Source organism: Panthera onca, chromosome E2, assembly GCF_046562875.1.
Source record: "Panthera onca isolate mPanOnc1 chromosome E2, mPanOnc1 haplotype 2, whole genome shotgun sequence".
Classification (NCBI taxonomy): domain Eukaryota; kingdom Metazoa; phylum Chordata; class Mammalia; order Carnivora; family Felidae; genus Panthera; species Panthera onca.
The window spans coordinates 56,373,097-56,400,096 of record NC_138353.1 but is presented as its reverse complement, the minus strand read 5'-3'; the positions used below and the strand labels follow the sequence as shown (position 1 = coordinate 56,400,096).

Genomic DNA, 27,000 nt, shown 5'->3' with positions numbered 1-27,000 from the left:
TGTGACATCCTAATGCCATATAGCCAGTAAAGCTGGCCATGCCTTCAGAACACCAAAATATACTATCAATAAGCTTTTATCCTATGGCAAACGTGCAGCAAATGAGAGGTCTCCCTGAAAACACAAGTGAAAGAAATGTGGGTCCCAGGCCTTTTGAGACACCATCGTGTCTTGAAACGCTCTATCGCTAGCTTGCCTCAATCCAAGCCTCCCGCTCACCTTCCCTGAAAATGCTTTGCAGCGGAAGCAGAACATAGCGACCCTAACCACTTAGGTCCCGACTAGGGGCCAGGCACAGTAAGAGCAGGTTTGAACGAGCTGCTTTCCAAAGACTTTCCATCAATGCCTTTTCCCTTAAACGACGCGTCTCAATATGGCAAGGGCAAAGCTCCTCCTGTTTTCTCTACCAGTTCAAAGCCACAATAGAACGAGAGAACTTTCCCTTCTTCCTGGGTCCCTCCCTCCCTTCCTTCCTTTCAATTTGGGAGAAAGAGAGAGAAGAGAGAATGTGCATGCAAGCAGGGGAGGGGTAGAGGGAGAGAGAGAGAATCTTCATCGGGCTCCAACTCCAGCGGGCTCCAGCCCCAACGAGGGGCTTGATCCCACAGCCCCGGGATCATGACCTGAGCTGACGTCAAGAGTTGGCCACTCAATTGACTCAGCCATGCAGGCGCCCCTAACTTGACATTCTTCCAAAACTGGGGTGTATCTCTCCAACTGGGACTGTGAACAGGGATGGGATTGAGAGCGATGTGATTTGAGTACGGTAACTGGAAAATGTGTCAGTGAAGTCAAATGTGCCTTTCTGTGCTAATCATAGTTCTTGGCTGATAAGGAGAAATCTACATTCTCTAAAAGAACTTTTCCCAAAAAAGAAAAAGTTCTTCAGTTTTTAGGGTACTTCACATAAAGTAAGATGGAGAGATTTAAAATGATGGAAAAACAGAAGCACTCTAAACTCATCATCACCCTGCATTTTAAGTTATTTTTACCATATAAAAAAAAAGAGACACAGAAGAAGATAAAGCTTAGAGAATTACACATTCGTCAAACACAAAAAGATGAATCTGTCTTAATGACAAACCTAAGTGTCTCTTGATTCAATATGTGCTGAGCAGCTACTGATTGTCTAATGCTCTAAGACACACAAGAGCAGAGATACGAAGTAGGCTGGTGTTTATTCATTTATTAACAACCTGCGGAACTTAGGTTCAAGTGGTAGCTGCTAGAAATCCATGAATCAGCTACTCATCATTTACCAAGCATTCTTGAGCTGCCTCCAAAATGCGTCTGCTTTACTGATGGTCTCCCCTCCCGCTCACCAGCTTTCCCTCCGAGTTACAGCTCCTAGGGCACCACGTCTAACAGAGCAGTGTTTAATGTTTAAATACGGTTGGTGGCATTGCATTTACGTGAGGACACATCCATAATCCACTCCCAAGATTATAAGCCCTCTATAATCTTGTGCCAACTCCCTGCCCTCGTCCGGTATCTCCCTAGGACACCCTCAGCTCCCTGCCTCTCTTCAAGTCATGTATGAACGTGTCAAGCCTTTGCCCGTGCTGTTCCCATCCCCGGGATGCCCTTCCCTCAGCTCGTTGGCTGCGGCTTTCCATCCATGCGTTGAGGCTCAGTTCAAACGGCACATCTCCCTGTGTGTTTGCTGCTGGTAGGTCTGCTTTACTTTGTCACCAGGCAGCTTGATCTCTGCGTCCCTGGTATCTGGCAGTCCATCATGGACTCAGCAAGACACTCTGATGGGTGCTCGATACACACGCGTCGACATTCACGTCTGGATTTCGGTAGGTGGGTTACCTCGGTGTTTCACGGAACTTTATAAGGCTGCCAGATTCTCTGCCGGGTGGCCGGAAAGTAAGTGCACTCCCTGCCAGAGGAAGAAGATCCCACCTCCATGCTTCTTCTTCAATCTCATTGTCCATCATGAAAATAACTAATATCCACTGATATTTACAGGGTGCTAAGTGCTTGACATATCTTATTTAATCTTCCTTTTTTTTTTTTTTAAGTTTATTTATTTACTGTGTGTGTGTGTGTGTGTGTGTGTGTGTGTGTGTGTGTGTGAGAGAGAGAGCGCGCGCAAGAGGGGAAGGGGCAGAGAGAGCGGGAGAGAGAGAGACTCCCAAGCAGGCCTTGCACTGTCAACACAAAGCCAGACATGGGGTTCGAACTCATGAACCAAGACGTGAGCTGAGATCGAGTTGGATCCTAACCGACTGAGACACCCAGGCGCCCCTCTAACTTCATCTTCCTGATCAGCCTGTGAGGTGAAACTATGATCATCCTCATGAGTAGCAGATCAAGAACCAAGGTTTGGAGAGGCTAACTGACCTGCCAGCTTCTCACAGCTGGTAAGAGGTACGAGTAGTCTATGAATCCATAGAGTCTGAAGCCGGCTCCCGTGCCCTTGACCCATGACTCAGACCAGGTTTCAGCCAGGTGACTAGAGACCGCCCTCGCTCTCATGGCTGCATGGGCCAACCTCGGAGGATGGGGGAAACGGTTAGGGGCACCAGCACGGTGGAGACTCACCACAGTCTCCTCCTAGAATTTATCCAGAGCGGGCAAGTGCAGGAGTTCACCAGGGAGGGCGCCGAATCCCCGTCTCCAAACCCACTGCCATCAGCAGGATGCCGGCCGGCTCCGCGACTGAATCTCAGACCCCAGGGCTCAGTTAGCATCATGCCTCGTCAACATCCCATTCCACTTTATTTGCTGACACAACAGAGCAAGTGTGATTCACATAGGGTGGTTCACCATCTGTGTTTCATTTGCAAGGATAATGTGTTATTTTAAAAATAATAAGACAATTTATTTACATCTACTCCCCTTCCCCATGTTCTCAGCAGCAAGTGATAAGAAAAAAAAAAAAAAAAACTGGAGAAAATTATCCCAACAAAAATATTTATGAGTAAATAGCTCACAGAAATGGGGAGGAATGCTGCTATCTGAATAATTCTGGTCCCACCCACCGAAATAAATAAAGAGAATATTCTTGACGGTGTGATTGAATTGTGTATAATTACTGCCAATGTTTTAAACATGATGATAATGAGAAAAGTATTAGCATGAGATCAGAGCCGGCTGAAAACATTTATTTTACTGAGAGTGTGATGGCTATTTTTTTCTTTCATTCAAGGCAAGGGAGAAAATGCTACCCCTTAGGATTATTCCTTTATTTTCGGGCAGCTTGACTCGATATCATCATTTTCACAAATTTCTTTACTATGTTTCTGGAGATGCGGCCTACGTGACAATATTTTAACTTGGATCACCCGGACTCAACACATCTGAGTTCTCCTCAGATGTGCAGCCACATGCCTGATGTCAATTGACCATTTTCCATACGATGCTCCCTCTAACCTTCGTCAGTTTTCCCTGACATAATCAAGGACTCCTGAATCTCTCATAGCGAAGACATGCACATAAATCTAAAAATAAGTCTTATGTGACACTTGCCATGGAAAGAAGGAAGGAAATTCTCTGTTTTCCCGCTTGGCCTAAAAATTGGGGGCATTACAAAGTTTCAGAAAGTCCTTTACCAGCTGAAAATAGAAAATAAATTACATTCACAGGCCTAATATCTGTTACTGGATGTACATTCTTATGGTTAGGCTACCAGTTTCCTTAGATTATCTAGAGGATAATACATATTAAGTCGAAGGTGAATTCAAATAAAGATAGAAAAGTGCTCAAACCCCTTAAAAAGACTTAATGATACTCTCACAATGCAAGTGTTAAGATTGAATTTCAAGGGCCTCTTTAGGAAAATGTCTCTATTTGTTAAAAAAAGAGAAAAAGAGGGGCGCCTGGGTGACTCAGTCGGTTAAGCGTCTGACTTCGGCTCAGGTCGTGATTTCGCGGTTTGTGACTTTGAGCCCTGCATCCGGCTCTGTGCTGACAGCTCGGAGCCTGCTTTGGATTCTGTGTCTCCCTCTCTCTCTGCCCCTCCCCTGCTCATGCTCTGTCTCTCTCTATCTCAAAAATAAATAAAACATTAAAAAAAAAAAAAAAAGAAAAAAAGAGGAGGAGGAGAAGGAAGGAACCAAAAAGACAAACAGAGCCCCCAAACTGACCATTAGCTACTCTGAGTGGTTTCAAATTGTGGCCGTGTTCAGAAAAGTTGGCAGATTTCAGCAGATGAATTTCGGTCTCCCAGCCAAGATGATCAACTAAATAAACCATTTATCAAACGTTAGGGACCTTTATCTGATTTTATTTTGTAGCGCAGCCAGACATAGTTTAAAAACATAGACAGAGCTGTCAGAACGAGGGGCTGAGTGTGGTTATGGAAAAGAATAAAACAGTGCCCCAGATGAACCCAATTTCGTTTAGTAGGATATATGGCTCTTATTTTCTCTAAACGTTTCCCCAAACATTTAAGCAAGAGACACAGATCCTCACGTCCATCCCATTCGCCAAGGTATTTCTTAGAGCCCAGTGCAGCCCTGACACAAGGTAGGTGAAAGTGAGTAGATTCGATTACTGGATGATTACACAAGGGCGAGACTAGGCTCTCATCTAAAACAAAATCATTTCCTCTGTTTGTATACCCATGCTAGGGCAGTAGATCCTGCAGGAAATTCTACGATCATCTGTAAACTATTTACTCATACATGCAGACTGAAGGAACACAGGCCATCCATCCATCAACCCATCCATCCAACAAATCTTTGCCGAGTGCCTATTATTTATCTGGCTCTTAAATTTGGCAGTGAGAATACAGAGATGGGACAAAGATCCAAGATCTCCTTCTTCAGGTAGTTTATATTCCCATATGGTTTCAGAAAAAGCAATCAGAGGACCTTGCACTGGAAAACGCACCAAGTTTCCAAGTAAAATGTGATGTCTATTAATGCTGAGCTTATGAAAACAGACGGGCAGTAAGTCGTCACTGCACCTGCTCTCACAATCCAGCTGTGAATCTAAGGGACGGCCACAGAACCCGGCCCAGCATCAGGAAAGGTGAAGAGGCCTGACTCCCAGAACACAGCGAACCTGGCCTGCACAATTTGGAGAGAGTCTTTTTGTATTGGTAACATGTGGGTAGAAACGATAGTCAAGGTCTGGGCAGGAGCTGAGGGAACTGGAGCCTGGGTGATCGGCAGCCACAGGAGGTGTGACACACGTAATAACTGTGTTCGCTGTCTGCAAGACTAGAGGAAGGGATGCACATCTGGAAGCCGTGAGAGAGTGCTGTGCAGAGGTCATGATCACAGTCATTCCTGATGAGGAAATAGGCCCAGAGAGGGTCAATGATTTTTCCAAGGTCCCACAGCCGGCCAGGTAGGAGAGTGAGTCTCCCGGGCAGCATCCTGCAAGGCACGTTGTACCTTGAAGATATTCAACAAAAGTTTTCAATAACTACAGTCTCAAGGGCAGAAGACACATCAAGGATCTAACCTTTACTGATGAACTGAATCCCTTGTATGACATCCTACCAAGGGCAGTCTGTCTGAAGACATCCCTCAACGGGGAACTCACGACCCACGTTTACAATTTACTACGACAATGAATAATGATAGTTATGGCAGCTTGTATTGAGGATAGACAATGCGCTTTATGTGTTTTAGCACATTTGATCCTCACGAGCTCATTTAACTCAGGTGCTATTATTCCCACTCCACTGATGAATAACTAAGGCAAGGAGAGGCCAATTAACTCACCGTTACGGATTGAATTATGTCCCCTAAAAAGATATGTTTAAGTCCTAACCCCTCGTACCTGTGAACATGGCCTTATTTGGAAGGAGGGTCTTTGCAAATACAACCAAGTAAAGATGAGGTCATTCAGGGAGGTCCTAATCCAACGTGACTGGTGTCTTATAAGAAGACCCACGTATGCACAGAGGCAAGACCATGAGAAAGCACACAGTCAGAAGGAGGGCATGTAAGACGAAGGTTGAGGTTGGAAGGATGTGTCTACAAGTCCAGGAACACTAAAGATGGCTGGGAACCACCAGAAGCTGGAAGAGGCAAGAGAGGATCCTCCCCTGGAGACTTCAAAGGGAGCCTGGCCCCACCAACACGCTGGTTGGAGACTTCTGGCCTCCAGAGCTGTGAGAGAAGAAACGTGTGTCGCTTTAAGCCACCTGGCTTGTGGTACATTGTTACAGCCATCTGGGGAAACAAACATGCTCAGTTTACACTACAGGGTCAGCAACCACACTGAAACATGGTCTCCAAAGGCAGGGACTCCTCAACTTGTCCCAGATTTGGATCACCTGGGATTATTCTTTTAAACTACCGATGACGGTTCTACCGCCTGAGACTCTGTGTTTATGGCTCTAGGCTTCTGCTGAAGCACTGTGATTTCTTTCTTTGAAAAAAAATTTTTTTAAAAAATTATTTATTTTACTTCAGAGAGAGTGAGTCAGGGAGAGGGGCAAAGGGAAAGAGAAAGAGTTTGAAGTGGGCATCAGCACAGAGCCAGACCTGGGGCTCGATCCCACGACCCTGGGATCATGACCTGAGCCAAAATCAGGAGTCAGACGCTCAGCTGACTGAGCTGCCCAGGTGACCCTGGAGCACTGAGATTCCTAAGGCTCCTCAGAAAACTTTGAGAAACTCTGTCACAGTTGACTCCACTTGTCACCATTTGGGGACCAAGTGGAACAAACCCACCAAGCCCAATGGCATCTATTCAGCAGGGGTGACCCCCCCGAATGGGAAGCCAAGTGAGCTGCCTGTCACGGTTAGGAGGAAAAGGAGGGGGTCAGTTATGGGGCCTCAGAAGATGGAGACAGCAGGTGAGCTTCCTTCTAGCATTTTCGCCTGACCCAAAGCCAGTGGGCGACAGGTGGTCTCACTCCCAGCTCTGTGCATGCACTGCGGGTCCAGAGGCCACACGGCCCCACATGCAGCGGGAAATGAAAGGCAAGGACCCTGCCAGACAGCACACATTGAGATGCTCCTCACTCTGAGCCTGCTTCCCTTCCCTCCTGCCCTTCCTTCCCTTTACTGCTCAGTAAATATTTGTTGGGCATCCGTCATGTGCTAAGGACTGGGAATGTGTCAGGGAAGAAGATGGGCACAATCCCTTCCCTCCTCAGAGTATGGATGGGGGCAGATCAGTGAGGGCACCTGCCTCAGCTGGCCCCACTGGAGACATCCTGAGGAGCAGTGGTGGGAAGAAAAGGCAGTGACCGAGATGGTGACATTAAAGATAATTTATCGGCGTCCTCGGCTGTCCTCATCGACACGCTTCAGGACAAAGTAAATATGGGAAAGGCAGGTTCAAAGAAAACAGTGCCCGCCGCCTCCCTGAAGTCTTACGTCACCTGCCAGGGTCCTCCTTGGGGCCGTACACAGGGAAAGGTACTAAATGGAAAAGCAAAGGGAAAATTTACATCGTATCAGCTGAGCTCATGATGCCAGAGCCAGCGGGCTTCCAGATCCTCTAAGCCCAAGCAGGTGGGGCCCAAACAGGACCAAACCATTTGTATCGTCTCAGGGGCCCCAGCTTTCGAAGTCCCCGACCCATTTGTTTACATTCACTGTATTGCAGGGGTCCCAGTGGAATATTTTCTTAAAAATGAATAGTGCATAAATGTTCTATTTTTTAATTTTTTTAATGTTTATTTATTTTTGGGACAGAGAGAGACAGAGCATGAACGGGGGAGGGTCAGAGAGAGAGGGAGACACAGAATCTGAAACGGGCTCCAGGCTCTGAGCTGTCGGCACAGACCGGACGCAAGGCTCGAACTCATGGACCACGAGATCATGACTTGAGCCGAAGTCGGAGGCTTAACCGACTCAGCCACCCAGGCACCCCGTATTTTTTAATTTTTTTAAAAAAGTTTTTGTTTATTTATTTTGAGAGACAGGGAGAGCACAAGTGGGAGAAAGGCAAGGAGAGAGGAAGAATCCCAAGCAGGATCTGTGCAAAGCCCGATGAGGGGCTTGAACATGGGAACTGGAGATCACAACCTGGGCCCAAATCAAGAGTCGGACGCTTAACTGACTGAGCCACCCTGGTGCCCCAGTGCATAAACGTTTTAATTGTTCTGCTCGGATGGTCCAGCAGTAGACTTTCAAACCACACCCGAGACAGGACGCCTACTCAGAAGTTGTCCAGAAATAATGACAAACAATTCTCCAGCCCTGCTGGAGGGGCCCGTCGTAGGCACGTGATCCAGGAAAGGCGCAGTGAGCTTACACGTGCCATGTGCAAGTCCTGTCCCTTTAAAGATGAGCAACGTGGAGTCACGTTTTACCCTTTCAGCAAACTTGCCGGGGAGAAGCTTACCGCAGCAACAGTGCATAGTCAAGGCTTGCCTACATTCGGGGACGTTTCTTTCCTTCAGATTGCACTGATGTTGCCTGGGTCAGCAGTGAACTCTGGAAACCCTCACAGAGAAGTGACACTCTTCATTCATTTTCATTGATTTTCCAATTTCAGTGAATCTGTGTCTATCTTTTGGGGGGGAGCTGTTTATGCATCGTGGCTAGAAACGCTTCATTCAGCTCCCGTAATTGCGTATTTATTGCAAGTTGACAAAAACCCAAATGAAGAGATCATGAGCTTAAAACACATCTGGCCCCCCGATAAACCTTAAAAATGGAAGAATCCACTATATTATCACTTTGGTTTATAAAAAGAGACTTACAACACGTTTTCTGTCAGTAAAAACAGACGCTGAGCTGCGGAAATCACTGCATTGCATCTATGCCTTGTAAAAATCTGCAAGTGTCTTTGGGAGAATTAGGGGTTATGGGAGAGCTGGTGCGTGTGTGTGCGTGTCCACACACGCGTGCACATGCATGCTGGGCAGGGAATAGACAGAGGTGGAAAGTCATTCCTTGCCTATGAGGAAGATAATGAACCGAGCAGTCATAAAAACATGGAGGGCTGGAAAGGGAAGGGAGACAGGACGAAGGAGAAGGACTCTGTACGTTCCTTGCCCCCCGCCGTTTTCCTACTTTTAACTAGTAACGATTACATTTTCCAAGTGACAGCCACAGTTTCAATGAAGATCTCATCCTCTCCCTCCCTTCCAGTAAGTTCTCTTCCTAGCTGCTGATTCCCACCCCCGAAGGGCAAAATCTTCCTTTCCAACGCATTCTTGCCTGAACGGCAAAAGACGGAAAATGAAGATTAAGACACGCAGAGGATCGCGGCGTCTGCTCTCTGTTAAGTTTACAGTCGAGGCCACCGGAACTTTCCGTGACGGTGACAAGATTCCATAGCTGTCCTGGCTGATGCATTTGTACATTTTCATTTCGATGAATGCAAATTAAAATTTAAATAACTGCACAGGACTAGTGGCTACTGTGTTGGGCAGTACTCTAGACCCACAGGAAGGGGTATTCTTTTTTTTTTAAGTATGTTAGTTAGTATATGTATGTATGTATGTATGTATGTAGAGAGTGAGCGAATAGGGGAGGGGCAGAGAGAGAGGGAAAGAGAGAGAGAGAATTCCAAGCAGGCTCCAAGCTATCAGTGCACAGCCTGACATGGGGCTAGAACCCATGAACTGTGAGATCATGACCTGAGCTGAAATCAAGAGTCATATGCTTCAGTGACTGAGGCCGCCCAGACACCCCAGGAGGGGGATATTCTTTTTTTTTTTTAATTGTTTTTTAATGTTGATTTATTTTTGAGAGGGAGGGAGAGACAGAGAGAGAGACACACACAGAGTGTGAGTGGGGGAGGGAGAGAAAGAGAGGGAGCCACAGAATCCCAAGCAGGCTCCATGCAGCCAGTGCAAAGCCCTTCGAGGGGCTGGAACCCACAAACGTGAGATCACGACCTGAGCTGAAGTTGGATGCTTAACTGACTTAAAGACAGTGGCTCGAACCCAGATTCTGGGCAGAAGCTACAGTGTGGAGAAGCAGAAAGGAGAGAAGGCATTTCTGACCCAAGGAAATGCACAGAGTCCATTCCGAAAACCCAGCAGTTTCCGCGGGGCAGGTGCCGCTTGTGGAAGGTCTGTGGGACGATGCCATGTTGGCAACAAAGAATTCCAGGATGGGAGATCTGGGGCGGGTGGAGGCGGTGGGGGACAGAGGGGAGTCCCTAAGTTGGTTGAATATGCTGTGTTTGACGGGCCAGGAGTCTCTCCTACTGAGGGGAGCCTGTGGGGAGCTACGGAGGGACATGTGACTCAGGAGGGGGGGCCAGGACCAGGGGGCACATGTGGGGGGGTGTGAGCTGGGCAGGAGCCCACACCCCACATACACGGGACTGAGACCACCAGCTCCATCTGACTGTCACGTCTGATGTAACCGACTGTCCACGTGTGGAAACTTCCAGAATTTGTGATTTTCAGGAAGGCTGGAAGTTGGAAATTTTGAAAAATAAAAATGAAATCTAAATATTTTGACATGGCCACTAACATGAAAACCTGAAAGCAGCCTAGGTAAAACCAAAGAGCAAGGGTGTGGACTGGCCGAGTTCCCTGGGTCGCCTGTGTGTGACACGTGACCTACGTGATGGGTGATGTTTCCCAGCGACAGCCTAAGGGTGAAGCGGGAGAGAGGGGTTCCGGGGGGACACAGTGACAGAGGGTTTGGGAAAGAAGAGAAGTCCAAGCCACCTGACTCTGTGATCTCGGGCAAAGCCACCTCCCTCCTCTTTGTCCCTCTCCTACCTCCCTGCCTGCCCTTCCCTCCTTTGTCCCATCCCCTTCCTCTGGAAGGTAGGTAAGGATAGAGTCCCATTATGAGGACTCATGAGTAAGTGCTTCAGGAGGAAACCGAGGCATCGGGTGGAAGGAATACAAATAATTCCAAGGATGTGTGTGGCCTTTTAGAGTGTGTGGTTTTGGTTCATATGATATCTCATTTCCCTTTATGGATCCCCCCCTCAATCAACCACGTGTAAGCACCTCATTTCCACCTCTCCACGTAAAGTACCTTTGCCTGAAGCCCTACGCCATCGCCCCTGTGAGAGCCACGTTTGCTTCTCATGAAAAAAGATGTGTGCCTTTCAGCTCACCTCTCGGTCCAGCAAGGCAGGTGACACGACGGTGACGATGTCCCCTTTTTCAGGATCGATGTAGAACATGTTTGGAGACGGCTTGTCAGGCGTCTGCTGACGGATATTGTACCGCAGAAGGGCATTATCTGTGGCCGGGTCATCGGCATCAAAGGCTGTCATCCGCATCACTGTGGTCCCTAAGGCGGGGGGCAGGGGAGAAGGGCAGGAGATGGTCACTCGGGGGACAGCGATGGGCAGAGACCCCCCCCCCCCCAGCAATCGTCAGAGACTGATGCACCAGTCACGTTCCAAATTAAAAAGGAAAGCATTTCCAGAACCATGTTGTGTGTTTGCTTTTCTTTGACTCTCCCTCGTCACATTAAAAGACCTGAAATAAAGAAAAGAAATCTTTGCCGTTCAGCAGACTGACAGCTTAATTTTTCCTTCTGCTGATATGCTGTTTATTTTCACGGGCTTTCATTCAATCGTGAATGTGGCTGCATGACAATGGCCTTTATTTTAAAAGCTCTTATTAAATGCCGATTACATGTGGGGCTCTGGGCTGGGTGATGAGGAAACAGAGGTGAGGAAAGGCATTCTCTGGTGTCCACCAGGCCGGGGGTCAGTAAGAGTGACAGCAGATTAAAAACATAACGAACCGTCACAAGTGCATTGAGAGACAGAATTATGAATACATAAGAGAACAACTTCATCTAGCCCGGGGTTCAGGAAAGGTCCCAGTGCAGGCGCCTAAGGAATGAGTAGGCGTAAGCAACGCGAAGGAGAGGGTCCTCAGTGGGAAAAGATGTTCCGGTTAAAGGGAACGTGACCAAACGTTATTTCAGCCCCCCACTATATGGCAGCCACACTGTCACAGGCAATTCAGAGACGAAGACAACATAGGGATAGAGGAGGACGATGGCAAAGGTTGGTAAGGTTGTGCGACACCGGGCTGGCTCATACACAGCTGAGACGCCGAATCGGTGTTCGCCACGTTGGAGGACTTTGGAGCAGCAACTAGTGAGATCTACCCTATGACCCAGCAACAGCACTACTAAGAATTTACCCAAGGGATACAGGAGTGCTGATGCATAGGGGCACTTGGACCCCAATGTTGATAGCAGCACTTTCAACAAGAGCCAAATTATGGAAAGAGCCTAAATGTCCATCAGCCGATGAATGGATAAAGAACCTGTGGTTTCTATACACAATGGAATACTACGTGGCAATGAGAAAGAATGAAATCTGGCCTTTTGTAGCAACGTGGACGGAACTGGAGAGTGTGATGCTAAGTGAAATACGTCATGCAGAGAAAGACAGATACCATGTGTTTTCACTCTTACGTGGATCCTGAGAAACTTAACAGAAGACCGTGGGGGAGGGGAAGGAAAAAAAAAAAGGTTAGAGAGGGAGGGAGCCACAACATAAGAGACTCTTAAAAACTGAGAACTGAGGGTTGATGGGGGGTGGGAGGGAGAGGAGGGTGGGTGATGGGTATTGAGGAGGGTACCTGTTGGGATGAGCAGAAATTTGACAATAAACTTCATATTATAAATAAATAAATAAATAAATAAATAAATAAATAAATAAAAATATTTACCCATTTGGCATCTACTGTCAAAAATATTTGCATGTGGGGGGCGTCTGGGTGGCTCACTTGGTTAAGTGTCTGACTCTTGATTTCGGCTCAGGTCACGATCTCACAGTTTGTGGGATCGAGCCCTGTGTCAGCCTGCATGCCAGAAGTATGAAGCCTGCTTTGGATTCTCTCTCTCCCTCTCTCACATACTCTCTCTCTCTCAAAATAAATAAATAAACTTAAAAAAAAAAAAAAAAGAAACACTTGCGTGTGTCGACAAAGCGTTCTTGCAAGGATGTTCACTGCAGGATTATCCATCATGGTGAAAGATTTGCAAACAACCTCACTGTCCAAACAACAGAGGATTTGCTAAAATGACGGGATTCCCTACACTTATGAAAAATTTTGTAGCGGGCAGAAAAAGGTTGGAGGTCTAATGTGCTCTAACATGGAAGGCTCTCTAAGAGTACCACGTGAAATTATCAGGTTGAAGAATGTTACCCATAGTATGGTATCATTTTTGCGAACCTGCTTGCACATAGAAATTGCCACAATACTTTATACATATTTTGCAGATACAGTTTATGTCCATAAAAGCATAGAAGGTCTACGAAAGTGGACTTCACATGGGTTATGGTGGTGAAGGGGAGCAAATCTCGCCACCCAAGACATGACTCTTTGACATATTGATCGTTTTAAGCTGGTTATTGTTAAAAAGCTGCAGTCACAAGAGAAGCTCTGAAAATCAAGAAGTTACACCTTTTGGAAGGAACATTTACATTTGTAAGGGAAATCTTCATTTACTGGTATCGCCCTCGCTGTACCAGTAAAAGGAGGATGACTCTAAATCTTGACAAACTCTTATCAGTGGAGAAGGCAGGGACTTAAACCCGTATAACAACTCTACCTTCCTTGACTGTATTTTTCCTGGTCGCCTCCCATAACTCACCCCTCTCCCCCTACGTCTCCCCATCTTTAGCTGAAAATGGTATTTAAGGTGACGGCTTCAGCCATTTCAGGAAATGACTCCATTTGCCTGTGTCTCTCCCATGTACATAGGACATATACAACATAGGTTGTTAAACTTTTGTTCCATTTTCTCCTGTTTCTCTATCTCATGTCAATTTGATTGTTAGACCAACCAGAAGAATCTTGAAGGCCAGAGGAAAACTTTTCCTCCCCAACAGCGGTTAAATCTGGGAAAGTACAAGGGGGATTGGGATTAAGGATGGTGATGAGGAGGTAAGATTTTGGTGTAACCTATAACGTTTTGATCATTTTTACAAGGAGAATGCATTACTTTTGTGATTCAGTGTCAACATAAAAAGATCGTAATTATAAATAATTATAAATACTGTTAATCTAAAAAATGAAACAACCAGTTATTTTACTAGCAAAATGAGTTACTCAGGAATAGCAGAGAATTACAATTCCGGACCTGCAAACTACTGCAAAGCCATAAGCAAGCCCAACAAACAAAGGAGAATGATGTTATTTTATCAAGAAGGAAGAAGTTGGGAGGGGTTGTATTGAAGGAAAGTCCACTGGAGAAAGGCAAGAGTTCAAAGTGATGACAGTTACTCATCGGTTGAGTTGTAGGGGTGGTCGATTTCTTGAACTAGATGCAATGTACATCCTTCCTTGTCGGGACCTGTACTGGATAATTCTTTCTTGTTGATGATTCTTCTGTTGTGTCTCTATTGGACAATTCTCCTATAATTGATATGGAATGGTGCGCTCCTCTTCCCAACCTTCTCCTTGCCAGCCTCCCTGCTCCACTTTAGTGAGGTTTCCCTGTATTGACTTCACAAGCCCAATAGGAGCATGGGGTAGAACAGAATCAGGCACATTTACCTGCGGGTCTTGACGATTGTGAGCCATCGTATTTGGCTCAGGGCGACCTGCCAAACTACATTTTTTCATTGTAGTTTACTCTTCTAAGAATATAGGGCCCACCTGTGGATTCTGACCCCCTTCTGGACCCACAAAATGTGGGTAATGTGAACTAACGGGTAACAGATGAAAGCAGTACCGTCCAATAGGTCCCAGAAGTATTCACATGTGGAAAATATTGAACCGTAAAGTAAACATGAAATTCATCTGGCTCAGCTGCCATCCTGTTATTCTTGTTCCATCTATAACAGTGCTTCTCAAATCATCCAAAGCACTTTAATTTTTCCCACAATCGGAATCAGATTATGAGCCATTAGGTCTGACTGATCAGGCAAATGAGGGGATCCAATCACCCTAAGGTTGAATGGATTTCTAGAGCCGTCTCAGTGTTGCCATTAGGCCAGATACATCAGGCACATTTTCTACTCTACCATGTTTCTTTGCACTTCTTTGTTTCTTTGTGAAATCGTCCCAAGGCAAACTTCAAGAAGTTCGTCCCAAGGCAAGAAGAGAGAAATCTTGGGGGCGCCTGGGTAGCTCAGTCTGTTAAGTGTCTGACTTCGGCTCAGGTCATGATCTCACGGTTTGTGGGTTTGAGCCCTGCACTGGGCTCTGTGCTGATGGCTCAGACCCTGGAGCCTGCTTCGGATTCTGTGTCTGCCTCTCTGTCTGCCCCTCCCCTGCTCACGCCCTCTCTCTCAAAAATAAATAAACATTTAAAAAACTTTATATATAAAAAAAGAAATAAGTCTTGGCTTCTGCCCCTACCTTATCTTGCCCCTTGTCTTTGGAAAATATTAGGAAACAGTCTGGGACTTTGTTTCTCATGGAAGCACCAACGGAATCAGGGCCTTTTCTCAACCTGCTGGTCCAGGCAGCCACTCCCTATCTAGGAACACTGGTGTGATGGGTGACACTTATTTGCCTCGCTGGTCTAGGAGGACAAGACACTTTAATGAGGATCCCTTCAGAAATCAGAGGCAGTTTTCAGGCCTATAAACTCGCCAGGGACGTGCTAAGCGAGTTCCTTGTGGCCAGAGGCATGAAGGAGGCCTCAACACTATCAATTCCACAGGAAATTGTCTCTGGTTAAGTATGTATGACCCACTGCCTTGCACTTTGTTAATGTCCAATGAATGCTTGACTGATGGAGTCTTTGCCCTATTTAATGTGCTTTTAATCGAAGTCCTAGATGAACGAGCAAAATGACGTCTAAAAGTGAAGTCGTGAGGCTTGCATGTGTCACGGCTCCCACTGAAAGGATGAGGGGAAGGAAAAAAGATCTCGAGGCTCATGGATTTTCAATTTTCACCAGGAAATTCACCGATGATGTCTTTTTTGGTGGTTATTGTTACAGATTTCATAACCTAACACAAGGTTATACTGGAATGTTCCCAAGTTTACCCAGGAAATGCTTTTTATTTTAACGAATCATTCGGGAGCAAATGAACTTGATCTTATGTGCTGCCTTTGTCCTAGCCCAGATGTAGGTACAGAACAGGATTAATGTCTGCGGCCCACCTCCATAGAGACTGAATAACGTCCTAAGTCGCATCAACACGTTTGTAGCATTGATGAAAATGACCTTGGGTGACGTTTAGGTTCAAGTCTTGCTGTGTGAACATGGGCAAGTGATTCAGCCCTACCCAAGCCTCAGTTTCCCCAATTGCAATAAGAAGATATTAGTAACACTTTCCTTTTTGGTCTTTGTAAGGTCGCATGGGATACCATATTAAAGGACTCGGTACAAGTCCTCTGAGTGTTTTGAGGAGGATGCCTTTTCTTACCAAATCTGTTCAGGGTTCTGAGCCATCATGGGGGTGTAGGCGATGGCCTCAGACCACAGAGCTGTCCACGGAACCTGGAACCTGCTGCGGTGAGCCCAGCTGCCCATCGTCTCTGAGTTGCCCTGCCTCACCCTCTTCCTTGCACTGTGTCTGTGGTCTTAGTTTGCAGATATGGGTTTCTGCTGCAAAGATCACAGCTTTATACTAACACATACACGTGCACGTGTGCTCACACACACACATACTCACACACACATGCTGTAGGCTACGCTGTGACGCTCATCTTCCTCTGGGATCAAGGTTCTATCCTGAGTCCCAGTCCATCCAATGGGCCCAACACCCTGCTCTTGCTAGCCCCTCCCCTGGGGGCTGGCTCATGATTTTCATATTTCCAGTTCTTCCATGGCTGGATAAACCAGCATTTCCTGAACTGTATCCAAGGAACTCTGGTTCCATGAGCTCAGCAGAGAAACCGATTTGGGAAACACACAATAACCGTAGTCACGCAAGTTTCTATCCTGGAGGACGCCTCCTGTCTTTAGTGAGCAAATGTGTATCATAAATCTCCAAGAGAGAATAGACTCTCAGCGTTTCCCTAACTGCTCTGTTGATGGAGCCTCTTCGCTTTAAGAGCATCTTTATGTGATGGGCCGCCTGGTCCTAAACTTGAGCTCTCGGAGGGGACAGACTGTGTTCTGTTCATCTTCATAAGCTCAGTGTCTCCATGCAGGAGGTCCTCTATCAATGTTGAGGACAATCGCATTCTTGCAATTCACTCAAGCTTTGTCTTATTTCACACTGACCAGAAACCATAAAGCACTTGTTACTGAGAAGCGTGGACAACATTGCCTGCACATTTTTCAGAGCCAGGCACGCTTCACTACCACCTCTGATTATGTAGATATATTTTTGGCCCTTGGAGGCCCTCGCTGGAACTGGATTCAGTAGGTAGGCACCAGGACAGCGGCTCCGATGCCCATGGGGGGCACCCGCGCCTTACCCTTTGCCCGAGCCCACACCCTGGACTCTCAGAAGAAGGGCCCACTCATTTCCTTCAGCCCAGAGGCTTCTGCATCCATGCTTATCTCATGTTTATGTGTGCTTCACGATGGCAGAGGGAAGATAATTATATGACAGACACCCGTGTGGGTCCTCTGAAACACATTTCTGCCTTCTCCCCCATCATAATATTCTCCTGAGTGTCAAAATAAATGATAATCACCCTGTCACTCCCAGATGAACTAGCAACAGCCCCTCTAAAGCAAATACAAGAATTAGAGGTTGCTAGTTGAGAGTCTCAAGCCAGCCTGTCATTTTCTTTAGTGGAAGGACATGGCCGCCAACAGGAAAGGCTGATAAACGATTATGACTGTTTTGACTTGGTCCAAGACAGTCCCTTCCTCTTGGCCGCATGTCTCTGATTAAAGAAAGTGCCGCCTGGTGTTAGGACCTTACATGCTGGTGTTTGAAGTTTTGCTTCCCTGTGACTTCAAGCGCAGCCACACCTGTGAGGCGTGGTGAGGGGCTGCTTTCGAACTCCACGAAAGGCCAGCTAGCCTCAGATGGGGTGGGGAGGCTCTAAAACACGGCTCACTCTGTGCCACAGGCAACAAAATGATTCTGTTCTTGAAATTTCTTTGACCTCGTCCCAAAACGTCTCCTTCACCCGACCAAAATGGTCAGAATCCTTTTTTTCTTTTTTTTTTTTTTATAAACCACAGTCTCATAAGCAAGAAGTATATTGAGACATGGACATTCTGATCTGTAACTGGCCCGGGATTTCTGAGAGCCCAGCTGGGGCAACTGCCTGCTTTCCAGGGATGGCAGATGTCACCAAGTGAGCCCCCTGCATGTGACAAAACGGCACGTCGTCAAAAAGCTTCAACCTCACAGGAGGAGGTGGGGAGTGCGTTCTGATGCCACCCGGACACCAATCTCTGTAACTAAGTGTCCTAAGAGATGTGTGGCAAAGGCTACTTAAAAAGAGGGTGTGACCACGGATGCTGGATTGCCTGACTTACTCCTCGCGTGTCTATTCCCACGTCACGAGAAAAGTCCTGAGACATTTAGTGCCCCAAATTGCTCATCCAGGCGATGAGGGCATAGAAGCATCTGGGGCTGTGTGTAGTTGGGGTGATGCTAATTTGAAACAAATTATACTCCTCTTGAGACTCCTCAGTTTGGAGGTGTCCTGGGCACCCTGGTTCCACACGTCCAACTAGCGATGGCAGACGTGGGATGCCAACAAAGCAGCCAGCTTTTGCCCCGGGACCGAGGGCCATTGAAGGACGGTCCCGGGCAAACCAGAATGAGCTTGTCGCTGCCAGGCCAAGTTTGCTTTCAGACACAGACGCATCTCCTGGACATGACTGCCAGAGTACAGACGTGAGAACTGTGGCCGGACGAGCCTTGAGCCACACGGACCCCGACCATTCATCGGACTCACTCTGTCCCGCTGCTGTGGGACTGCTTCCCGCCACGCAGGGGACACAACCAGCTCTCTCCTACAGTTCTTAACGGTGAAGAGTGAGCGAAGCAGGTGTGCAAACTCAAAGCAGAGCAGGGCTCGAGCGTGGCTTTAACTCCTGGCCTCACCACGTACTGGCCGTGGGCCAGGAAAGGCAAATTCCTTCACTTCTTCAACTTCTTCATCTACAAAACAGTATCTCCCGTGATGGGCTTTGTAGGTATCCAATGTATTAATGCGGTATTTCTCAACCTTTTTTTTAAAATTCATTATTACCTATCCCTGCCTTCCAGAATCTTCTTAGACCTTCCACCACCCTCCCCCCCCACCTGCCGTGCCTGCCATGGATATACTGTATATCTATTCAGGTACTATGACCCCTTTGGAGGGTCGCAAACCATTGCAATATCCAATACTTTTAATGTCCCCCCAAACACCAATTTTCTCCTCCTCGGGTGATATTGTCCCCACCGAGAATGTACAAATTAACGGATATAAAGTTCAATGCCCGGGCGACGGTAAATACTCGAGAGATGTTAAGTTGTATTGTTATTTTTATTGACTGCCGCAATTTGCCGCTCAGTTCTGCGGGGGGGGGGGGGGGGGGGCACTGCTATGTGTGATGGTGATGAGCGAAACCTTGCGGGACCCCGTCACTTGCTAGCTCTAGGACCCGCGCTCAGCATCTGCAGAAGCAGGGATTAATTAAAATCTCATAGGGACACAACTCCTTTCTTCCCTCGGGCAAGCCCGGAGACTTCCGTTGAGTGCACGCACGCGTGAATCAGCTTCCTCTGGTCTTGTCAATGTTTCTGCGTACGTGGCGACCAATAGGGAAACTGTCAAGTGATTAGTGGACAAAAGATAGCCACAGCAATTTGATAGGCATGCAGAGGCAGCCCCCGTTCTGCAGTACGTGTACTCCTGAAAAGTCACCCACGTAATGAATCATGAATAATGTCTTATTTTCCCATTGACCTACATTAGCATTTCATACCCGCTTTATCTTCATTTGAGGGGGTGTCCAAATGGAATCTGCTCCTCATAATTCACTTTAGGTTTTTCTGCTTATCTCTCCAACACTGGGCTCGCAGGTGGAGTAGGAAAGAGAGGTTGGCTCTCTGCTCTGGGTGTGGAGACTATTACAGAAAGCCGTGCTCAGAAGCAGGGGACGAAAGGGGAGAGACCTAAGGCAAAGCCTGGGAGATTTAGTTTTGTCACTTGGTTGCTTCTTTGGGGGGGGGGGGCTTCCCTCTCTTCCCCCTATTATCTAGGGACTGTCATTTGCCAGAACTGATTCCTCTCATATTTTGCATATGATCGTACTGGGCATCAGATCCACAGCGTTCTTGATAATGACAGTTTTGATGAGGATGTCAATGACCTGTGGCCTTTCCTCTGACAGCAGCTGGGTCCCATCGGCCCTGACAGTGAGACTCTCTGACCCCATTCCCAGAGTGAGGTCAGGGAACTGGGCCAGGAGTGAGAAGCTCAAATGTCCATCTAATGCCCACATGGGTAACTTAACATGAGCAGAATGATTTCAAGACAACTGGGAGCACTGTGGACTGTGGCAAACTGGAGGGTCTGCATCCTGCCTAAGGGGCAGCCGCCTTTTAGCTTAAGGTGAGTGACACATTTCTGAAATGCACGTCTGGAGAGGCTAGACCCTTTCGTTTTCCAAGAAAAGATGGGGTTTTGAATTTTCATGTAAACTATCAAAATGTTTATGCGTTGGACACCAGTTCGAAATTTTAAAAATAAAAGATCACTGAGTGAGGCAAGGAAGGCCAAACAAAACAGGTTATGATTCGCCCATTTTCAGCTTTTGGCCCTGCCAGTGGCCATTTCTTTTCCCCAAGGACATGAACTAAATGTTGTCAATGTGTCCACTGGTGATAAATTACAACTTAAGAAGATGGCACACCCACTAGAAAGTTCACCCTTCTTCCTTCCACCCCCCCTTTTGGAACAGGAGAGTCCTCTCATGTGGTCCCAGGACCCAGCAGCATAGGAGACAGTGGAGACACAATGAGATCACATCATGTGATGCAGGTTTCACGTTTGATCCTATGCTGACCACGGGAGGCATGTCATATTGGTAAGCCCACTGTACAGGCGACAAAATGAAGACTGAGAAGGCCACCTAGCTAATGATCCCATGAGCCAGGACCTGAGTTCTGCTTTGCGAAAGGGACAATGGCCCCAACTATGGGTTGCTGCTTAATACTCATTCTTCCTTCGCTCCTGGTTTTAGCTGGCCACACTGCTGACCAGCCCAGGTACTAGACATCTCAGCATCTCTGGCAGCTAATCTGGCCAGGGACTCAGGTTTAGACACTGAGACATAACAGAAGCATTGTGCGTGAGGTCCTTTTAAGGAACCTCAACCAGGAGGTGAGGGCTTTTGTGGCACCCCCTTTCCTCACTTCCGTCTACCTGCACTGCAGATGTGATGACTATAGTTTCAGCAACCATTTCGGACCATTAGGCGGCCCTTCGAATAGAAGCCATGTGATGGGAATGTAGAGCAGAAAGAGTCCCTGAGGATGGAAATCTGAGTCCCTGAGTCTCTGATGACCATGGAGCGCCAAGGGAAGCCCAGCACACCTCCCTCTGGCTTTGATTACAGGAGCAAGAAAGAAATGAGAGGAAAGGAAAAGCCCATCTTGTTCGGAGGCTGGTTTGCATTTGATTACAGCCACGGCTAATCTTCTGATAAAGGCAGGAAGTAAAGATGGAAGAAAACAAACAAATATATTTTATTAAATAGTATCACCCTAGAGAGCGAGTTTTGTTGCTTTAGCCTAGAGCTAGACGACATTATTTTAGAGAAAAGTAGAAACAACCAGTCACTGCCTTATGCATTGTCAAATATTTAGATCGGTTTCCACTTATCTAAAGTGTCTTGAATCCAGAGACAGTCTCTCAGGAGGTAAGATCGCTTTGGGCCTACCCATGTGACTTCCTTCGGCCACGGAAACAGACAAACAGAGGCAAGAAAGTGCTTGTGTACTGGAACCTGTCCTCCAGGAGCCCGGCTGCCATCTGAGGAGATCGGGGCTCTCTGGCCACATGTCTGTGAGCTAATGCTCCCTGGCTTCACCCCTAACTAACCCTCAGACATGTAAGCTGGATCATCGAGCCCCAGCTGAACCTCCAGATGACGGCAGTCACGCGTACATGAGCAAACATTAGGCACCGCCAACATGAGAACCATCCGGCTGAACCCATCCCGATGCGCAGAATCACCAACCAGTAAATAGTTGTGTTTTGAGCCACTAAGTTTTGATAGATTTCACTTTAGAGCAGTTGATAACTGGCCAAGAAATAGAAGCGGACTGATCATCACACACAAGCTAGAAAATATCACATAATTAAAAAAAAGTAGAGCTTATTTTAGATGTGGGAGCTGCCATTTAAAATAACCAACTATGGGACGCCTGGGTGGCTCAGTCTTAAGCGTCTGATTTCAGCTCAGGTCATGATCTTGCGGTTTGTGAGTTCGAGCCCTGCATTGGGCTTTGGGCTCACCCCTTGGAGCCAGGAGGCTGCTTCAGATTCTGTGTCTCCCTCTCTCTCTCTGCTCCTCCCCTGCTCACGCTCTGTCTCTCTCTCAAAAATAAATACACATTACAAAAATTAAAATAACCACCCAGAACAGCACATTCAGAAGGCGCACCAAAGTACAGAGGGACAGGTGCAGGCGCAGAAATCAATAAAATGCAACCCATTTCCCAAATGTTGGGCTTTGGGGCCCCCTAATGACGTCACCACTAAATCATCCCATATGCTGACCACCAAGCACATTAGTTAACTAAGGATTTCCATCCCACACCCGGAATAGAACAGAATCAAACTGACACAAAGTATATACTCCTGATGCAGGTTTCAGTTAAGTACCTTCAAACAGGAAGACAGCCCTGTTCTTACGAACACCTTCTACTTGAGACAGTTGCTCGTTCCTTTAATAGCGGCCACGAGCATCTATGTGCAGCTGCAATCACCATGGGCTTAGCTTGAAGTGCGATAGACTTCCCTGCTCAAATGCACCTTACCCTGGAGCAGGCTGGTTCTTTAAGTACCAACCGGCAGTCAGATACGTAATATGTTGTAACACGTTGAGCGATGGCTGTCTCCCACCTGTTTTCAGAGGTTATTTTTATACCGATGAAGAGATAGCGACGACAGAAACCACCTTATGATTATTTGTTTGAATCCTTCGGCTCCCCCCTGCCCCTCGCTCAATCTTCACGGTACCTTAGCCCTGCTTTTCTGGCAAATTGCCGCTGAACTGTGCCGCGGCAGGCCAGATTTTAGGCAAGAAAACGGGTTTTTGAGATGTAACACGTGGCTAAAATTGGGGGGCCTCTTATCATGATTCACTTTATTGCCTTGATTAATCATCTCATCCGGAATTTTAAGGTACTATTTTTCTCAAAAGCCTTTTAAAGAATTCTGTTTCATCTTTTTACCTACCATGCCTGTTTTATGCAGCTCTTTTTTAAAGGATACAGGACACTCTGCTGAATGATCCCATGCTGCCTAAAACCCTTCAAAAATAGCAATGTTAAGTGGGCTCTCTATCCCTAATATTCCAAGGTAATAAATCTTTGTACTGGATTTGCACGAGGTAGCAAAACTCTCAAATACGAGAGTTTTTCTCAAATATTTTCTCAAATATATTTCTTTTAAAATTTTTTTTTTTTCAACGTTTATTTATTTTTGGGACAGAGAGAGACAGAGCATGAACGGGGGAGGGACAGAGAGAGAGGGAGACACAGAATCGGAAACAGGCTCCAGGCTCTGAGCCATCAGCCCAGAGCCTGAAGCGGGGCTCGAACTCACGGACCGTGAGATCGTGACCTGGCTGAAGTCGGACGCTTAACCGACTGCGCCACCCAGGCGCCCCTCAAATATATTTCTATAAAATACTAGAAGAAACCAAAGGAAATCGTGTATTGTTGTTGTTGTTTAATCAATTTAAGGGATTGTTTTACAAGACATTGCAGTTTTCCTTAGAGCAGGGGATTTCAACGGGGCGGGAGGTTATCCCTCAAGGGATACGGCACAGTGTCTGGAGACATTTTTGGCTGGCGCAGCTGGGACAGGGCGTGTGATACCGCTTGCCCACGGTGGGTGCAAGAAAGTAAGCTCCCTGCAGTGCCCAGGACACCCCCAGGCCACAAAGAATATGTGGCCCCCGCTGCCCAGAGTGCCCGGGCTCGGAGACCCCATCTTAGCATTACTGATGTCAGGTCTCAGAAAGTAGAGACACTTTTAAAATTCTGCACTCAAGGGGGAGCCTGGGTGGCTCAGTCAGCTGAGCGTCCGACTTCAGCTCAGGTCATGATCTCCCGGTTTGTGAGCTCGAGCCCCGTGTTGGGAAGGCTCCAGAAGCCTGGAGCTGCTTCAGATTCTGTGTCTTCCTCTCTCTCTGCCCCTCCCCTACCCCCCCTCAAAATAAACATTAAAAAAAAAATAAAATAAAATCCTGCACTCAAACACCTGAAACAAAGAGACACCTCCAGAACTCTCTTCTGGATTTGAAGCTCACTGAGCACAGAGATACTGTCTCTTCTCGATTTCCTACATGGTGGCAGAAATATTAATACCACTGAATATGCAAATATACATAGGATGTAATGTTTAAGAATACGCTAATACGAACACTATTTAGTTTTTTGGGTTAAAATCTGTGTAACTCAAAGCATGGAAGTCTTCAAAGGCACCAGGGTAATGCTCTGTATGTAGTAAGAGTTTGGCAAACATTTGCTGACTGCATGAATGAATAAATGAACGGATACATAAAGGATGAATATTTTCGTGATCGTCATCTCTCTTCCATTACAGCTTGGGTAATGATGGAGCTAGAATAGGAAACAGGCAGATAATTCACGCCTGACTTGCACTACATATGAATTTCCAGGTAAACTGTGAACAATGGGACCCGTTGTCCCTAGATCATTTAGGTCTCTTTCAAGGGCAGAGGCAAAGCAGATCTGCTCTTTAAGATCGAGGGCTGCGTTAGGCTGGCCTAGACTGACCTACCAGACCAGTACTGCAATTTCAATCAGTGGCTAAACACACGGGGTTGTCTTCTCCCTCAGAGTCAGACGGTTTGGGGCACCCTTCAAGGACACTCCCTTTTCCAGCTGTGATTTAGGAACCCAGACCCTTGTATTTTGCAGCCACCGGGACTCGGTGGTTTCCTGACGTGGGAGGGCAGAGGGGTGCAGAACCAGGGGTCGCCTCATTACATGCTTGTGCCAGAAGAGGCTGCGGTTTGTTGGCCAGATCTGGTGTCCAAGGTGAGCTCAGACGCAGGGCCGGCTTCGTGGGCCAGGGACCCGTGTAGCCGCCCAGGGTGCTGTGCTCAGAAAGGCCCCGCGCTTGGTCTAAAGCCCTGCTGTTGCCCTCCTGCTATTCTTAATAATTGCTGGACAAGGGGCACTGAATTTTCATTCTGCAAACGATGCATTCCGTCCTGGCCGAGAGCCAGGCGCCAGATTGCCCGAGGCCTGGGAAATGTACAGGGGACGCTCAGCGGGCAGAGGGCATCTCAGTCAGAGGTCCGTTCTTCTGTCAGCCAGGCCACCGAGCAGAGGCCTCTGTTTCCATCATTAGAGCTGCGGCCGCCACTGCTCGAGACCTCCTGGCTCCCCCAGCAGCTTCGTCCCTAGCAGGCGAGAAGCATCACGTAACAGCCTAAGAAGTCCAACCCGTGCAGGGGGCAGCTCCCGCCTCCCCGAGCTCTGGGTTCCCTGCCCTGGGAGACCTGCCCACACTTCACATTTCTCTTCTGGCTCCCAGCTCTTGAGCTCGCCATACACACCAGAGAGCAGCTGTTCTCCTGGTCTGTGCCTTCGGTGGCTGGACCCGACCCTGCCTTCTTCCTCTTTCTGATTAGACTCTTCTGTCTAAATTTTCCCCTTGAAAATCTGGGTCACACAGCAGCGTGACATTGAAGGCACAGGGCGTGGGACCATGCATGGCAACCCTGGCTGCTCATTTCAATCTCCTGGAAGGTTTAAAAACATTCCTGTTGTTGGGGGTACCTGGGTGGCTCAGTTGGTTAAGCATCCGACTTCGGCTCAGGTCACGATCTCATGGTTTGTGGGTTCGAGCCCCACGTCGGGCTCAAGAGCCTGGAGCCTGCTTCAGATTCTGTGTCCCCCTCTCTGCCCCACCCCTGCTTGTGCTCTGTCTTTCAACAATGAACAAACATTAAAAATACAACATTTAAAAAATATTCTTGTTGCCTGGGGACACCTGGGGTGGCTCTGTTCATTAAGTGTCTGACTCTTGATTTCAGCTCAGGTCATGATCTTGTAGTTCGTGAGTTCAAGCCCTGCGTCGGGCTCTGCACTGACAGCACGGAGCCTGCTCGGGATTCTCTCCTTCTCTCTGCTCCTCCTCCCCTCTTGCCCACTCTCTCTCTCTCTTTTTCAAAATAAATAAACAGACTTAAACAAAATAAATACTCCTGTTGCCTGAAACCCACCCTCAGAGATTCTGAATCTACTGGCCTGGCAGGGGTCTGGGGAGTGAAACCCTGGCCTAACAGACATAGGCTCTGATACTCCACTTACTCACTATGTGATTTGGGCGATACACATAACCTCACACAGCCCCTTTTTCTCACCTGCAAAATGGGCAGACACCTGCCAGTGTGTAATGTTGGCCTGCAGATGCATGTAAAGTAAGGGGGCCTGGATGAGGTGGCCTTTGCAGTAATTCCACAGATAGAGAAAAGAGCGCATGGACCTACTATGTGCCAAGAATTCTTAGGATAGCCCTGCCAGGGGAATAAGGTCATTTCCGTTTTGAAAGATAATAATAATTTGCAATAATAATAATTTGCAAGAAGTCTCCCTGCAGACTGGTTACAGAACACCTCTGCTCTGACCCATTCGAGCCTGTCTGGGGCGTCTCGGAGCCACATCGAGCGTCCAAGGCACCAGCAGGGCCGGTGTTCCCTGAGTCGTAGTGCAGAACAGATGATCGAAGACCCCAGAACCGCACCTGTTAGGTAAATAACCTGCCTGAAGTCACAGGCATGATCAATGAGGGGCTTGGGGAGGTTTGCACGGGGGCGGGAGGGCTGGTGATTACGGCAGTTAGGAGATAAAAATGAGCCGGGATGCTGAAATACGGCACGTCTGAGACTTGAGGGTTTGCGTTCAATGGGAAGAAAGTGCCGGCAAATTGCTAGCAGAGTTATAATGTTGCTGATTTTGCAAACATGTGTTCTTCAAGTTGATAAGTAAATACATATTGGGTAACATGGCGATGTTGCAAGCTGTTGTTTTATGGCTCGAAAGTCAGCTGCTTGT

At 47.3% G+C, this 27,000-nt stretch overlaps 1 protein-coding gene across 3 annotated transcripts in view; it reads right to left on the bottom strand.

Annotated features, from left to right (window-relative positions):
- CDH13 (cadherin 13) overlaps positions 1 to 27,000 on the bottom strand; it is a 1,089,618-nt gene that overhangs the window by 235,234 nt on the left and 827,384 nt on the right. For all 3 annotated transcript variants that reach the window (XM_078439088.2, XM_078439089.2, XM_078439090.2), the window contains one exon: positions 10,957 to 11,135. In XM_078439088.2, the coding sequence (XP_078295214.1) occupies positions 10,957 to 11,135 (179 nt within the window). The remainder of the gene's footprint in view (positions 1 to 10,956; positions 11,136 to 27,000) is intronic.